Below are 17,751 nucleotides of genomic sequence, written 5' to 3'. Positions count from 1 at the left end.
CTAATAAACCTAATAAACAGCAGTAACAAAAAAGTCTAAGAACCTGAAAGTAAAATGGGCAATGGATTTGATCGGAAAACCGACAGAAGAAATGTAAATGACAGTAAGCCAAGTGAAAAGTTGCTCAACACTATTTACTGAATCTGAATTGAGACACCATTTTCCAGCTGTCAGATCGCCAGCGCTGAATGGAAAGGAGAGACAACAGCACTGTTATTTAGCTATCCAGGATGGGTGGAAGCAGGCTCTCATACTGATGAAAATCCATGGGTCCAAATGTGAACTGTTAAATTTTTTAGAAAAATAATCTTTTAAACTCTCTTAAAAGGTAAAATGTTCATAACCTTTGACCCAACCAGCTCAGTTCTAGTTTATTAAGAAATATAATTCCCACCAGTAAAGGATACATATGGATATTTACTGTAGCTATCAAGTGGCTAAGAACTATAAATAACCTGAATGTCTGTGGCTAAGGGAATGATTTAATAAAAAATAAATTCATGCCACGGAGTATTACGTGGCTATTTAGAAAGCAATTGGTAGAGTGATGAGTATAATATCCCATTAGGGAGAAAAACCCGAAGAAATGTTAAAGAGCTGTTTGTATGCAAGCGTGTGTATATTTGTGTATGTTTTTATGAGCATAGAAGGAGCTGTTTGAGGCTACACACAGTTGATAGTGGTTACCTTGAAAAGTGATGGTAGGAGAGCTTTTTACTTTATAAACTTCTGTATGATTTAACTGATTACAACAAGCCTCAATTTTATAATGTAAAACCAGAACAACAATTGAGAAGTTAAGAAACAAAGATTGAAAAGGGAGGAGGAAGTGGCCACAGGGAGTGGAGTAGATAGACCAGGAAAGTATAGTTTCTTAGAGGAAGAGAAGAGAGGATTTCCAGAGGAGAGAGATCATCCAGGTCAGACAGTGTTCAGAGAGCAAGTAGAACAAGGCTAGAGAAGCATTTTCTGTGTTCAGCGGGCGCCCTGGGTCAGAGCAGTCCTGATGGGTCGGAGGCTCATCTGCTGGGCTAAGGGAGACGTGGGAGAGAAGGAGTAGAGACAGAGACTGTAGACAGTTCCTTTAAGCAGTCTGTGAGGGGGAGGACGGAAATGAGGGAGAATCCAGGGGATTTTATTTTTATTTTTTAAGATGGAGAGACTTCTGGTCCTTGTCCCTTTGTAAACATGTCACACTTGTGCATCCTATAGGCACAATAGAAGGCAGAGCGAGGAGACTGACGGTGTTAATGTGAGCGGGATGAGTGTGATGACAGTTCCCAGGATGCCAGGACAGAAGGGGTGAGGTTAGCTTTAGACAGAAGGAAGGACATCGTATCTGAGGTTCTCAATGTTCACAGGCAGTGGTTCTTAAAGTCTAGGCTGGGACTCTTATAGGATGGCTGCTGAGCCCTCCTGGGACTTACGAACTAATCCAGAAACATAGGTTAGTTCTCACTAGTCCCTGTGGATGAAAGGTGCAATTCTATTAAATTAAAAAAAAAATTATATTTGATTTGGAGCCATTACCCACCCAAAATAAATTATTAAGCATTGCTAAAATTTAGTATTCACAAATTAAAATCACATGCTACTAGAATTTATTCTAATTCAGTATTCTGTTCAGAAGTCTGGCAAACACTCGGTGCTTGGCAATAATTGTAAAGTACACACACAGTTGTAGGTCCCACAGTTTTGATTCAAGACACTTTGGTGTGTCATCAGTGTTGGCTTGAGTTGATTATGACATTTGACTGCTTCTGTTTTTGCTTTTTGATTATAAGTTACAGTTTAGCTTTATCATAATCAGTTTAATTTATTGTTGGTTGTTTAGTTAAAATCTCAGTGTTTCTTAATACATACTATATTTGGATCAATGATATTTTGTCTTATAATATTCTCATAACTAGACTTAAGATATGTATGTCTTATGGTTCATAGATGATTCATCCATGATCATATGTAACCCCGCTGTTTGCTTGTATGGTGGTGCACTTCAAAGTGATATGTTTCTTGGCAAATTTTGCTATTAAATAACTTACAACATATATGAAGGTAGATATAATAAAATTATTGGGTATTTTAAGTTTTTTCTGTTGTCTTATGAAATAAATTGTATTTATAACTCATCATTTTTATAAATCAGAAGCCATTTACAAAAGCCATTTACAAATTTACAAATTACATAAATTATAAGCCATTACATATATTGCCAGCAACATGTTTACTGTGATTTGTTGACTGTGTTTTTTGTCAATTCTCTGTTATCACCAGAGTCACTTTTCCCCTCTTGGAATGTGGGGACCAGTAGATGGGTGAGGGTCTTTCCTCCCTGCTGTAGGCTTTGGTCAGAAAGGTTGGAAGCCTTCACTCTCTGGGAGTGACTAGGTATGTGGCCAATGGTGTACAGAGCTGCTAATCCAAATCCAGGTCACTCACACCTCCAGCCTAAATGACAGTGGACTGTGAGCTCGTCACCAAGATGTTACGAGAGCAGGTACTGATGACATGGTTTTTCACTTCCTGTTTAAGGATGTGAATGAAGACCCTGGAGAAGATGTGGCCCTCCTTTCCGTCAGTTTTGAGGATACTGAAGCCACTCAGGTGTACCCCAAGCTGTACTTGTCACCCCGAATTGAACAGTAAGTGTCAGCATCATTCATTTTCTGTAGCCTGGTGCTTCTTGTTAACCAAACGTGTCTTGCTAATTGTTTTGCCACTCTTGAACTCTTAAAATGATTTTTCTTTATTGACTTTCATTTTCTTAGGAATGAATAGTATTAGGAGTGTAGATTGCAGAGTAAATGCAGTTGGTATTTGCCACTACAGGCTTTGGGTGAGTCTTGATTGTATAATTTGTGATGTGAATACTGTACCTTGCAGAGAGATGAATAGGCAGACTGAATCTGAAATCATGACCCTTTCCAAATGTTCCCTGGGCACGTATGGTTATCACTTAAAAGAGGACTGATGAACTACATCCTAACCAATTTCTTATGTATTTGTAACTATTACAGTTATTTGTAAAAATGTACCTAGTCTCTTGAAAATATTAAGCAAAACTTACTCAGAAGTTAGTAAGGTAATATTAAAAGCAGATAGCTTAAAACGATGACATGTTTAAATTATTTGTCTGAGTCAAAGTAGCTCCATATAATTTTACACAACTTTCAGGCTACATGGTATAAGTAGTTTGTGATCACATTTGTTTTAACCAGATAACTTTATTGGTATGAATTTAGCCCCACAATGTGCTTATTGTTGGCTAAAATGTGTTAGTAGCTTATTTTACTTCAAAGGAAACTCAAGTTCATTGAAAATAGATTGTAACCAGATTTGCTTGGGAACTTCTGACAGGATAGATTTTTCATCAGCAGAGTTTTTTGCAGACTCTGATTGAAGTGTATTATTAAAATTCTCTGTAAGTCATAGTCAGGATTGGCTGATTTCTGTCTGTGAGTTGTGGTCACCATTCAACATTCATCTACGAAGCCATTTTTGCCCCCTCTGACCTTAGTTGCTCTAACTCATGAATCATAACCATGCTATCTCACACACTGATATAAGACATAGTTGTTTATGCTCAAATATGGAAGATTATAAGCGTCAATCTGTAGACATGTTCCTTTTATTCATATACCTCTGATAGCACCTAGAATAGAATTTTACAGTAGCCGGTGCTCAACAAATATTTTAATTTAAAACACTAACCCATATCAGTAAATCAAAGTGTGCTGGAGGCAGCACAGTGAAGTGGTGACAAGTACGGCTGTGTAACGAGCACATCTGGTTTAAACCTGGGCTCTGCACTTGCCAGTTGGCAAAATATCGAACATCTTTGAACTTGTATTCTCATCCGTAAAATAGGGATAATAATACCTACTTCCTAGTGTTGTTTTGAGGCAAGTAGTTGTTTTGATAGCAAGTACTAGCTGTGAACGTTATTAGTGTTGATATAGTTGACAGAAGAAGAATGAGTGAGGGAGTGATGAGCAGGACAAGTGTGGCAGACAGAGAGAATTGGCTAATAAGTGAGCAGTTACTAGTTTTAGAGTAGCCGCTCAGTATGTACGTAGTGAGTTAAGAAAGTCTTTTGGTGATGTGAAAAGAGATAGTAATGAGACAATCCCATTAGGTAAGTAATAAAAATGTTAGTTAAGCTGCAGTCAAGAATCTACTGGCTCTGAGAAACAGTTTTTCCAGCTCCATGTTATTCTTTGAAGTTCTTGCATCTAATTTGCAAATAAGCTTGTTAATAATGTATTATTTCCTCTAAAAATCTAAGATGTGATGTGAAAAATGATTAGTGCAGGATATATTTTAAAAATCATTTCGACTTCCTAAAATCTAGCTTTCTACATTTTCTTCCCCTTTCCTTTTCTGCTGAGAACTGGTCATAACATACCTTTCCCAGGCAGTTTCTCATTGCCCCTCCTGCGGCCTGTCCTTCACCCAGACTCTCTCACTTGATGTTTTCTTAATTCACCTGTATTCTCTTGCTTCCATGCTTTTGCTTAAGCTTATAGCTCCACATACCATGCCCTCTCTAATGCCCTCTTCATGCTGAAGTATTAAACATTCTGTAAGGCCTTATTCAGATGTCATCTCTACCAGCCATTTTCCATGAGCATAACTTAGTCTCGCCTTCCCCTTAACCTTTATAATACTGAATTTGTATCACTCTTATGATCTGCTCACCATAGATTTAGTTAGTGATGTGCATTTATTTTCTATCTTTTACTAAACTGCAAGACACTCAAGGGCAGGGAGCACGTCTCCCATTCCTTTAGAGGCCTGATTGACAGTATTCTCGGTCCATTAGTAATTCTCACAAGAAAATTTGAAAATGCTGCACTGAGAGCTATTATATCTTTTCCTTGTTAGTAAAATTTCACTTAGTAGAGCTGTATTAGTAATACCAAAAACAAAACAAACAAAAAAAAATCATGAAAAGTTCTTATATCCTTAAGTAAAAGTACAGATGAGGTTTTAGAGAAAGGTTAAATGGTTAGTGGACAGATTGTGGTATGAGTTTTCCAAAGGCTTACATATTTGCTGAAGTTATTAATATATTTGGTTAACTCTTGCAGAGTTCAGAGTATAGAACAGAAGTAATGCCATTTCAGTAGGGCAAAGGTCATAGGAAAGATATTAACAACCAAGGGAGGAGATATTGGTCCTATAATAGATATTATGTTAAGCTCTCATTTCTTTTCTGTGTTTCATACTACCCTGTCAACTCTTAGTTTTCCAAGCATTGATTATAGACTCAGACTTGGAGAGTTCTTTCAGGAGTCATGGGAAAAGCATCCCATGTGGACCCGCCCAAAGCCGATGCCAGATGCTTGCCCTAGCTGAGGCTTGTACTCCTTTTGGCTTCTGCTGTGGCTCTTTCGAGGAAGTCCTGGGCCCCATGCAGTGGATTTGACAGGCAGAGGCCCAAGTGAGACCAATAGCCTTCTCCGATATTAGGTAAAAATTGACGAGTAAAGGTCACCATCTGATCTCCATGGGCATGGGAAGATACCTCGAGCCTGGGAGATACCCCGTATCAGTAGGGCTAATCTGTCTTGATCATGCAGTGGGCAAGGATATTATGCTCACATTAACTAGTCTCAGAAATAGGAAAAGGCTACTTTAGACTCTTGCCTTTATATGTAGGAAAGGATCAATTTGTTGCATTCTAAAGATTTCTGGGGGACATGGATATCAGATGTCTTCAAATTTGAAAATCCCCACAAAAAGGAACATCTGTCAGAGACATTGGGTAGAAAGCTCCCCAGGGTATTATAATTTATGAAGCTCTGAAATGCAAACCCACTTCAGAAGTCCTGCTGTCCCCGGGGCCCTGGGATAGCCGTCTGTGTTTGTGGCGGCGCTGGGACACGTGACTGCACAGCTTTATGGCGTTGAGATGCACGCTGCTTCCTGGTCTTTCACTCTGGCTGTAGAAGGCTTGCAAAGTAAACGTGTCTGAGAACTTCCTATTCTCTCACACAGGCACATTAATGAAATACCCCTATTTCAGGTGGTATACATTTGTTTCTCAAGGGACCCAAATCAGTCCATTGAATGAGTTACTGTTTATTTTTTGTAAAATAGTGAAGTATGCAAACAAAACCTAGTGGTCAGTTATGCAAAACTGACATTGGTTCACTGTTGGGGAGAGGGGAAGGATCTAGTTTCCAAAGCAGTTGCCTTTTTTTTCCTGGCAGAAAAGCTGGAATTGTATGGTTACATCATCAGAGCTGGCACTAGGCACACCCCACCTTGCCCTCCTCCTCAGACTGCTGGCAGTTCCAGCGGTGACACTGGAGGCTAACCGGGCTGCGCAGTTCTCTTCCCTGAAAGGTGTGGGCCCTGTTCTTGGCGGGAGCTGGCCTGTGGGAGTGGTTTGAAGAAAACCAGCTCATCACTCCCTGTGCTGTTCCCACTCAATGCATAAAAAGAGGACTATAGCCCCTTAGGCAGACCAGGTGACAACTTTCACAAGTACAGAATTTGTTTTTAGAACTTTTTGTTGTTGAGCTACAGTCTGCCTTTGAAAGAAGTACTCAAGTCTTACCAGCCACAAATGCTCACTATTATCGAGGCCTGTCTGTCCACAAATAGGTGCATTCATCCTTCAGGGACAAGAACACAATGACTGGTCACAGCGAGAAAAGACCTTCTGCTATGTGCTTCGGTAGGTAGCAAGATAAACGAGATATGGCTTGTGCCCTTAATTTACTGATTATAAAGTAAGGGAAATAAGAACAACTATGACAAGTTCCAACTCGTGCTTTAGTAGAAAAGGCACAGTGAGACTTGGCATTGGAAGCTCTCTGTTCCTCCCCTTACTGGCTGGCAGTCTTACTCCAGATACTTGACCTTTTTGAGCCTCATTTCATCTTCTGTAAAACACTTCAGTATCATCTACACCAAGGGGGGGATGTGTATGCAAGTTCCCACTGGAGTGTTTGGCACATGGGGGATGCTCAGTTAGTGCATCGAGTTATATAAACACCTAAGATGAGACTTACTAAGTCCTGTCAGAGTTCAAGGGAGAAGGAGATTACATTTCCATTTGATTTGGTGGAGAGAGGACTTCGATGGCTCCTTCAGTGCAATGTGGCTTTTCTAGAGATTAAACATGTACTGCTGCAACCATAATAAAAGTGCATTTGTTTAGTATTGTTAAATGTTCAGACTGCTTTTCACTTTACTGTCCCATCTGATCGTCATGATAGTATTCCTAGCATGTGTTTTATGATTCATCTTTTTTCCTCCGTTACCTGGAATTCTTAGACCTTTTCTGCTCTCCTTTGCTGCCTCTACTTCCTTTTTCAACCCATTAAATTATGCTAAATTATGTTTCCCTTGATTCCATCCCTAGTGCTCTTTTGCGGCCTTACCTCTCTGTGGGTGACCCATAAATCCCCACTTCTAATCCCAGCCTTTTCCCCTGTCGACAGATCTGCCCTAGCCACCTGATAGCTAGGTCCGTCTGTGTGTTCAGGTGACACTTCAAATTCATCGTTTCTCCAGTAAACTAATGTTTCTGCTTCACAACCTTGTTTTATTTATGTCACTCATTTTCTGAAATGCCCAGGTATTCACATCTCAAAGGCATTAGTCAACCTGTTGTTCTGTACTAGAAAATTTCTCTCCACAATAGCTTTCATTTATGTCATTCCTACTCTCATTTTCTAAATCAGTTCTTTAGGTGCCATGTCTCCTGATGGCCTTTTAACTCTTCTTCCTATTTCAGTTTATCCAGCTTAGAACTGTCACTGTCTTCCTGAAGCAAGTTTGAGTCATGCAATGTTCTTTCCTTGCTCAGCGTCATTACCATCTGGGTTACACACCTCTCAATCTGACATTCAAAGTATTACCTGCTGCAGCCCTGACTGACCTTTCCGCTCCACTCTGGGTTCTGGACGTATCCTCTTGTTCAGCCAAAGTGGGGTTTTAGGTGATTTCCTGTGAACATACCTGTGTTTTTTCACTTCTATGCCTTTGCTTGGGCTGCTTCTTATACCAGAACATTGAATTAATTTTTCTCTCCTGTAGGATCTGTCAGTTGCCTCTCTTCTTTGATCTTCTTAGTCACCACCTCCTCCACAGAACTTTTCCTGACCACTACCACCTGCCTCCCCAACAAGACTGCACTTTCTCCTCCTGTGTTTGTGCCTCTCTTGTCATATTGTTCCATTGAGGACTATCAACTCCTTAGGGTGGGCCTCTGTTTCTATCAGCTGAGGGCTGGTGAGCCACAGCTCATCTCGTCCCAAGCTGGCCCTGCCCTGGGGTCCTGCCTGAGCTTGGCCACAGCTCCTACTGTGGCTCCCCAGTGGGGCAGAAAGCTTTGAACTTGCTGCGTCCTTTGCCTGCAAAGGCAATACTCCCCACTCTCGTTTCTCATTGCTGTCCCTGGTGGCTAGCCAGCGGGCTTGTTTCCATAGGGACCCCAGTCATGTTTCTGGAGGTGGTGCTTTCCATAGGGACCCCAGTCATGTTTCTGGAGGTGGTGCTTTCCATAGGAACCCCAGTCATGTTTGTGGAGGTAGTACTTTCCATAGGGACCCCAGTCATGTTTGTAGAGGTGGTACTTTATTTCATAGGTATGGTTTATCAGCTGACTCCTGGAGGTGCTACATACAATTTTGACCTCATGTGACCTCTCCTCTACTCCTGTTGTGGCTTCTCAAGCCTTCTCTTCCCCCTTCCCCCACAGTGTGCCTCACACTGAGAACATGTGGACAGCCTATAATCCACAAAGGAGGGAGAAACTGAAACTTGCTTGGCTAAAGGGCCTGGGGAAAGGGTAGGGGAGCCAACAATTAAAATAGTGACACTTAGAATTATGGGTGACATTTAATGAGATTATAGACATTAAATCCAGATAAATCAGATAAAATAGATTTTTTAAAGCAATAAACAAATTCAGTGTTTTGTGATTTTATTTAATTTAATACTGATTTCAACATCTGAACAGGATGGAAATTTTTCATTTTAGATGTTCAAAGATTTTTTCTTTTAGAATAATTAGAAAAATTATATAACTAAACACAGATAGATTTGAAAGAAAAGATAATTCTTGCCTTTTTTTTCAAACCTACATCAATTGTTTCAAGAAATGAGACCCCAAACCTCCTGGGGTGATTTTGTATTAGGATAAGTAATAGAACATCATAGTAAACATGGTTTAATTTAGCTTCACTAATATTTACTTGAGTCACTGAGATAATCTTATAATAAATATTGCATCCTGGAGGGTCCCCCCACTTTGATAAATATACACTTCTGAGTACGCTGAGACAACAGCTGTCAGTAGAAGACGTGCACTTGGGTTTAGTGGAGTGAGCTGTCTTAGCCTCTAGGGACTTGAGATGTTCGTTTTACTGGTCTGGGAGCAGGGCCAAAGGGTTTCTTCGTGACTTAGAATGGAATTCTGAGAAGTAAGTTCAGCAAGTTTTCATTAGCAAGTTTGGCGTTTTGTCTTGCCCGTGCCTCCCAAAAGATTAAGAGCTCAGCCTGCACTTTGAAACATTACAGAAAGGAATCAGAACGGAATTTAGTTGAGGGAGAAAATCAATCAGCCCCCAAATACCATGTTTTTGGAAACATTCTGGTATAGAACTCCCACCTCCCCAGCCGCCTCAGTTAGTGACTTATTGATGTTTTTTATCTAGCTTTCTTTTTAGTCAGAAAACTCACACTTAGAAAAAAAGATGTACATATGTCTGTGAGAAGTCAAATCTCACTGGTATATGTTTCTTAAACTTGTTTGACCCGTGAACTCTTAGATTTATTTTGTGTCTGTGGGCAGTGCTGTGCCTTCTTTCTCTTTAATGATATCCTCTTCTCTACAGTGTAAAGATTAACTTAAAACTATTGTTTTCTTTTTAAAAATCAGGCCTAGCATCTTTCTGCTAAACACCTTGAGGGTTCTGTGCAGTTTTTTCTATAATAAAGATGAGAAATTCATGGTTTTCAGTTCAACACTGTGTCTCAACAGCAGAGCTCTGCGCCCTGAGCATTACTGTTTTATGTATATTTATATTTATTCACAAGTAGGAAAATACTCCTCATGGAAGGTCTGAAATGAGGAATGGTGGTTAACAAAAACATTAGGCTGTGTTGTAGGTAGGAGTAGAGAAATTATGAAGTGGGAGAGAAAATGGCCTAGAGTATTCCAGAACTGACGGAAGTACCAATCCTCAGAAACAGGAAGTACAATGAAATTCAAAGAGGCTAATAAAAAAGAAATGGACACCTAAACACATCATCTAAAATTGCAAGCCACCAAAGATTAAAAACATCCAAAACTGACACATTATGTTTAAAGAAATAGCAAATTGAGACAGACCTCTTTGAAAATATGATGAGAGACATGAACTTTACCCCCCAAAAATGTACAGACAGCAAAAGTTTATATACAGTTTTGAGAGTAACACACCTTCACTAGAAGCCAATTCTGCATTTAAGGCTCCTTGTTCTAGATTTCAGTCCTGAATTTTAGCCTTCTCAAATATCTCATGCTAGAATAACAACCCCTGAAGCTTCAACTTTAGTATCTAAAGTGAAAATTATCATCCAACACTGCCCATCTCCCCTTTCCCAAAATATGTTCTTCTCCATTGTTCTTTATTTTTATTACTTTACCATCCTAGGTATTCCAGCCATGAAACCTGAGTATCCTAGTTTTGACCTTCCTCTTGCCCTGTTTCCCACATCCTGACAATGGCCAGTGGAGTTTTTCTCCACGGTATCTCTGCTTCAGCTCCTCACTCTTCCCCCAGCCCTGTTTCAAGCCTCTGTGTATTTTATTCTTTGCCAAGTTACTCTGAGGAAAGCAGAGCTGAGTCCATGTTACTCCCTTGCTCTACTGGACAGGCAAGTAAAATGCATGTCATGCTGTCCTGTTTGAGGAACCTCAGTGCCCACCACACTCACACCCCAACTGTGCACTTGTGTCCCAGACACCGGAACCACAGGTGGTAGAATCAGGGAAATTTTCTTAATTGTTTTAGAATTATAGCTCTATTTGTTTTAAATGTTTTGTCCACTATTATTAGGTGTTTTGTAGTAGCAGTACTCTAGATTATCTGGTTGACCATACCTCGAGATGTTCTTTTGCACTGTGGCTTGTTCCAGTATTCTGCAGAGACCAACTGTGATGTAGATGTGCTCTGAATGATGTTCTAGTGATAGTTTGCTGTGTAGCGATTGAAACTCTTTTCTGTTCTTCCTCTTGTAGTTTTCAGTAAACCTCTGTTCTTTGAGATAACGTATCTGAGCTACTGTCATCTCTCAGCTGGACCATTGAAATGCTCTGGCCGGTCTCGGCATCCACTCTTTCCCCACTTCCGTCTAGTTGCCGCATGTGGGCAGAGTGGCCTTTCTAAGACATCTCTGATCTCATCATTGTCTTGCTTAGAAGCAAAGTTCATTATCTTTCCTCATAAATGATCACTCATCAGCTTTATCCATCTCAGAGCTTTTTCTCCCCAGCATATTTTTAAAACTATCTATATCTGGTTTATTACCAAGTCCTAGCATATTTTTCCTCATATTGTCTTAAGTCTGAATTCCTCCAAGTCTTTATTTCCTCCTATCCTATAGTTTCAGGTCCTTCCCCTTTAATCCTTTTTGTCAAACGCTGGATGGAAATGGGAAGTAATGTGTAAAAATGGTGGCATGAGATTATATTATGAAAGAGATGGTTGTCAACATGATAAGGCAGTTATTCCTATCCCCCTTCAAGTGTGAGGACTTATTTTTAATGTCAGAATCTTTTACATGAGGGTGGAAGGAGGGTTGCCTACGAAGAGACTGCACACGGAGAAATTTTTCAGGATAATATGTTCTGTATCATGATGGTGCTGGTGGATATACAACTTTTCACAGTTGTTCAAACCCTTAGAGCTGCACATCACAAAGTGAATTTTACTGAGGGTAAAAAATAAGTTTTAAAAATACCATATTTCCCCATGTATAAGATGCATCCTTTTTTGAAAAATTTGGGGTCTAAAAACTGGGTGCATCTTATTAGAGTGGTTGTGGCATTTCAAATGCCATGGATGGAACTAAGGACGAGGCAATACATGAAGACAGTGATTTGTCATCAGACACAGATGAGGACAAGCTAATGGATGGGAGTTTTGACAGTGATGAGGAGTTGTATGCATTTTATGATGAATAAAACTTGAGTTCGATAATGTTTTTTTGTGTGTGTGTGTGTGACAGAGACAGAGGGAGAGACAGAGGGACAGATAGGCAGGAAGGGAGAGAGATGAGAAGCATCAATTCTTCATTGCATCTCCTTAGTTGTTCATTGATTGCTTTTTCATATGTGCCTTGATGGGGGTTGGGGGCTACAGCAGAGCAAGTGACCCCTTGCTCAAGCCAGCGACGTTGGGCTCAAGCCAGCAACCTTGGGCTTCAAGCCAGCGACCTTTGGGCTCAAGCCAGCAACCCAGGACTCAAGCTGGTGAGCCTGCGCTTAAACCTAATGAGCCTGTGCTCAAGCTGGCGACCTCAGGGTTTCAAACCTGGGTCCTCTATGTCCCAGTCCGATGCTCTGTCCACTGCGCCACCACCTGATCAGGCCTGAGTTCAATAACTTTATGTAATACATTTTTTTCAAATTTTGGGCCCCCAAATTAAGGTTCATCTTATATATGGGGAAATATGGTATTTCACAGGCCAAAACAGGTAGAAGTAATACATTTTAACATTTCTTGATAATGAATAATTATTTAAATGCTTTTTAAATGAACTTATATTTTTATCAATTACAAGTGTGTGTATATATTTGAAAAATGGATAAATATATATACATTTTTGTGTGCTGTACATATGTGGATATGTATATATACATGTAGATATGTGCCTGCATGTATGTGTATGTGCATACTACACCTGTTTTATTTATGTGATATCACACACAACACTTATTTGGTCTTCAGATGCTTGATGTCTAATAAATTAGTATACCTGGTATATCAGGTCTAAGGCCCCTATTGCCATGAAGCCAACAGATTGGGAACATTTGATATAAGGGAAATATAATGAATGACTATTTCCCCAAGAATTCTGTTGTTTATGTTTATTGATATTTGCTTAAATAAGAGTACATTTTAACTTTCATACTCTCAAAATAGCTAACATAGTTCTCAAGTTAGGAAGCAATTTTAACCTTATTGTTTTGTCTCAGATTGGAATGACAGATCTGTGAGGAATGCTGCCACGTGGACTCCTCTCTGCCCAACAGAAACACCTGGGTTTCTTAATATAGCCAGCGGTGGGGACAGAGCAACTCCAGACAGAGCAGGGATCCAGTGGACTGAAATTAACACTTACCTCGGAGCTTTCCCCTTGTGTTTGGGCCTTGACCCCCAGGAAGCTCCTGTGGTTCACAGCACCTCCTTTTCCAGGGCTTCTGGCTCGCAGATGTTCCACTGTTTTCTCATGTCTCTCTATATGTTTCTATCTACACAGAGACCTGTGAATTGGCCTATTACATTAATATAATATCTTTTACTTAGTTTTCAGAGCAGAATGTGGGTGTGGATAGGAAAATATGTTGGTTGGGTTTTAAAAATATAGTCATTCTACCTCATCTTCTCCCTAAAAACGTATATGGTTTGTTATGTCCTCAACATGATTTCAAGAGGTAATTATTTAGTACCAAAGTAATGGCATGGTTCTTGATTACAGTGTGTGGTGTAAGGAGGTAATGACTAAGGCTCCCACTGCATGAAGTGGAACCCCCTGACACTGTCATTGGAGGAAAGGGCTAACACCAATGTTGTCAGATCTTACTGTGTGAACTTTTATTAAAGAGCACATAATTTGAGTCTGGTATGTCAGATTTTGATTCCCAAAATATAGGGCTAATAATTATATTGGAGTTTTCTTTACTTGTTAAAATTCAGACACACTATCTCACACTAGAAACATTAATGACTTTAATGAATGGAGAAGTTAGTTTTAAAACAAACAAATGATGAGTTAGCACAATATTCTAAATGGGACCATAACAGGGAATGAGCATCCAGTCTGTCTGTGACAGACTTCAACAAAATACACATCATTCTTTTTTTATTATTCTTTTATTATTATTATTATTATTGATTGCGTTTAGAGAGACAGAGAAAGGAAGGAGGAAGGAAGAAAGAGAGGGAGAGAGAGAAAATCTCTCATTTGTTGTTCTACTTAAGTTGTGCATTCATCAGTCACTTCTTGTATGTGCCCTGACCAGGGATCCAACCTGTTACCTTAGTGTTTCAGGACAATGTTCTAACCAACTGAGCTAACTGGCCAGAGCAGGTCTTCTAAAAAAGACAACAATCTGCTACCTTGCCAAATTTCAGCTAAACCAAACCATGAAGTTGAAGAAGGTATACATCAATGGAAAATTTATTTTACTGACCACCTTTTCCGCCCCTCTACAAGCAAGAGCTTTCCCCTCCCACTTTGTAATCCCTCCCTCCCTTCCTACTCCACCCCAATTTTAAAAAGTATGATGTAAGATTGGGTTGTTTTGTGCCAAGTTTTCATCCTGGAACAGATTTTTATAGCCATGTTTCTCTGAGAAAGAGTTTATGACTAAAGGATGATAATACTTTCATATTCTCTTCTGACCTAGTATGGTTTTCCTAACTTCAGCTTTGTTGAGTTTAACATAACCAATTTAATCTGTGAAAATTACTTTAGAAGCTTTTAAAGATTCACTAACTACAATATCATATATGATTCCTTAGAAAACAGATTGTAGAACATATTATTTTTAAATTTTAGATTTTTCTGCTCATACAATAAGAAAATCCTTCAAAATATTTATTGTAGATAATATTTGTTTTGGCTATTATTTCCACTCTGGTAAAATTATTCACCAATGACCGACTGACTGTTTACTTTTTGTAAACTTTTTCTTAAAAATACAGATAAACTTGGCCCTGTTTGGTCTCAGTAAGTACAGAAGTTGGTGTTAAGAGTCTAAATGATAGAAATAACTGAAATGGTCATTAGTAGGGAAATGACGTAAAATACTTTGGCATAGAATGAAGCCATAAAGAACAAGCTAGGTTTCTATGTGCTCCCAGAGAAAGATTTCCGAGTTTAAGAAAAAGAGCAAATATTAGAAAAATGAGTAGAATCATATAATTTTATGTTAAAAAGTTCAACGTCCAAACCATAATATATATTTTGTACAAGGGTATGTTTATATGTGGGTGTGTATGTGTATACTGGATACCAATAATAGCTGACACTTCATGAGCACGGATGTCATGTGTTTTAAGTACTCTGTCTATACCCATTAACTCATTCAGTCCTCACAGCAACCCTGTAAGATTGGTACTACTATTGTCCTCATTTTACAGATGATGAAACTGCAATTCAGGAAGGTCAGATGCTTGCCTGAGCCATACACCTAGCCAGGTGGTGGTACCACCATTTGGATCTAGGCAGTTTGACTTTAACAGAATTGAGGGAGAGAGCAAAGAGAGCTTTAGCCTATTGGTAATGATTTAATTTTTTTCAGGGTGGGTCTATTTGTTTTCATTATGAAATTAAAATTAATTTATAAAAAATTAAAAAGGGACATATTGGAATAAATTTAATGGATATTTGATGACTGAACGTACTTTTTGGTGAAACCTGTTTGCTGTATATATTAAATGCTATTTTTAGTGGGGCTTTGAACATTTGACAGTTGTCTGAAGTATTATGCTATAATCCCTTTCATCTGTTGCAGGGTTTCTCCGTCTTGGCACTATTAGCATTTAGGGATGGATAATTTTTTTTCAGTGGGCGGAAGAAGTGCTCCTGTTCCTTTAAAGATGTTTAGCAGCATCTCTGACCTCTATACTCTAGTCATGATAATCATCAATGTCTGTGGTGTCTCCTGGGCAAAGGATGGGTGGGTGTGTGTGTGTGTGTGTGTGTGTGTGTGTGTGTGTGTGTCATAGAATCATTCCCAGTGGAGAACCACCCATTTACTCTCATTGTCCTTTATAACCCTTCAAGAGCCTATTTATATACCTGTGCTAGATTTTAGAAGTATCTTGAATTCATACCATTGAACTGTTTTTCTTTAGTATCCATAAAGATTGTCATGCCTAGGTCATGCACAGCAATTAGAATTTGAAACAAAATTTTGGACCAGTTGCTTTCCGGTTGTTACCCTGTTCCTGTCTTACCCCCAAACTCCAAGCCCCAGTATTTGCATATGCCGTGTGTGCTGTACAGCCAGCTTGCTTTTAGAGCCCGTGCAACTCACTATCTACTTCCTCTCCTCCCTGAATCTCAGGAAGGAGGTCCTCAGCTCTACACTTGGTGCCATATTTAAAGTGTGTTTCTCCATTTGTATCTTAGATCTTTTTCCTACTTTCCCTCTGCAGACAAATATTTCCTAGTCCTCAGTTTCCTCACAGACTTCATTGATCTGAGCAGTTTTGCATATTTACATTTTAATTTTTATAGCCATATTGGAAAGGTCCCTCAACATTTTAGTTCTAAAGATTAACATCTCCCAAAGGTTAACAGGCCACAAAGCCCAATTCTGCCCTTTGCCAAAACTCTCAGTTCTTGGGAGATAAATGTTGTTCAGCCAGTCTGCTCTCTACAGCCCCTTTACCCTCTGTCCTGGCCCACCCACCCTTTCTTCGTGATTGAGTCTCTAGTGAGATGCAAAGGCGGGCACTGGTTAAGAACCTGCTTTGCAGCCCTGGCCGGTTGGCTCAGTGGTAGAGCGTTGGCCTGGCGTGCAGGAGTCCCGGGTTCGATTCCCGGCCAGGGCACACAGGAGAAGCGCCCATCTGCTTCTCCACCCCTCTCCCTCTCCTTCCTCCCTGTCTCTCTCTTCCCCTCCCACAGCCGAGGCTCCATTGGAGCAAAGATGGCCTGGGCGCTGGGGATGGCTCTGTGGCCTCATGCCCCAGATGGGCAGAGCATCGCCCCCTGGTGGGCATGCCAGATGGATCCTGGTCGGGCGCATGCGGGAGTCTGTCTGACTGCCTCCCTGTTTCCAGCTTCGAAAAAATGAAAAAAAGAAAAAAAAAAAAGAACCTGCTTTGCAGTCGATAGATTAGGGACTGAGGCCTGACTGCCACTCCTGGTGGTGTGAACTAGTGTAAGTTACCTCACCTCTATAACGCAGTTTCTTCATCTGTGATCCTCCTAGATTTTTGTCAGGATTGAATGAGAGACAGTGTATAAAGTTTATTTTAGCATAGTGCCTGGCACATCACAAACACCTGAGATGTAGTAAGTTGCTGTTATTTTTATTGTCATCTCAATCAACATCTTCCTCATCTTCCTCCTGCTCTTGAAATGTTCATGGACTCCAATTTTTGAAAGGTCCACTACAGATGCTATGCACCAAGACCTTAGGTAGGATCAGTCATCCAAATCCATTTAGGGTAAGCTAGTGGGGGGAGATGTCAGAACAGAAATCTGAAGGGAGGGACAGAAATGAACTAAAGATTTCTCTAAGGGAGCAACTCTTGACCTTTTTTGTATCCCAATCTTATTTCAAACTTGAGAATCTAATGATAACTATTACAACCCATAGCTTCTTCTACTCCCAGATAACTTGGTATATTCATCATAAGATTCACAGACTTTCTTATATCTAAGCCCAGGCCTGTTAGGGATCTGCTGACTCTAAATTAAGAACCCCTTCTCCACAATTTCTTATTGAGACCAGTGAGATGTCCACTGGCCACCGCAGTGGATAAGTTGGCCAAGGACAAATGTCAC

General features: G+C 39.9%; 1 protein-coding gene across 2 annotated transcripts in view; it reads left to right on the top strand.

The window, feature by feature from the left end:
- The window catches only part of BABAM2 (BRISC and BRCA1 A complex member 2), a 394,176-nt gene that overhangs the window by 209,382 nt on the left and 167,043 nt on the right, over nucleotides 1-17,751 (top strand). For both annotated transcript variants that reach the window (XM_066378625.1, XM_066378624.1), the window contains exon 7: nucleotides 2,533-2,642. In XM_066378625.1, the coding sequence (XP_066234722.1) occupies nucleotides 2,533-2,642 (110 nt within the window). The remainder of the gene's footprint in view (nucleotides 1-2,532; nucleotides 2,643-17,751) is intronic.

Source organism: Saccopteryx leptura, chromosome 3, assembly GCF_036850995.1.
Source record: "Saccopteryx leptura isolate mSacLep1 chromosome 3, mSacLep1_pri_phased_curated, whole genome shotgun sequence".
Lineage (NCBI taxonomy): Eukaryota > Metazoa > Chordata > Mammalia > Chiroptera > Emballonuridae > Saccopteryx > Saccopteryx leptura.
This window is presented reverse-complemented; position numbering and strand designations above follow the sequence as displayed.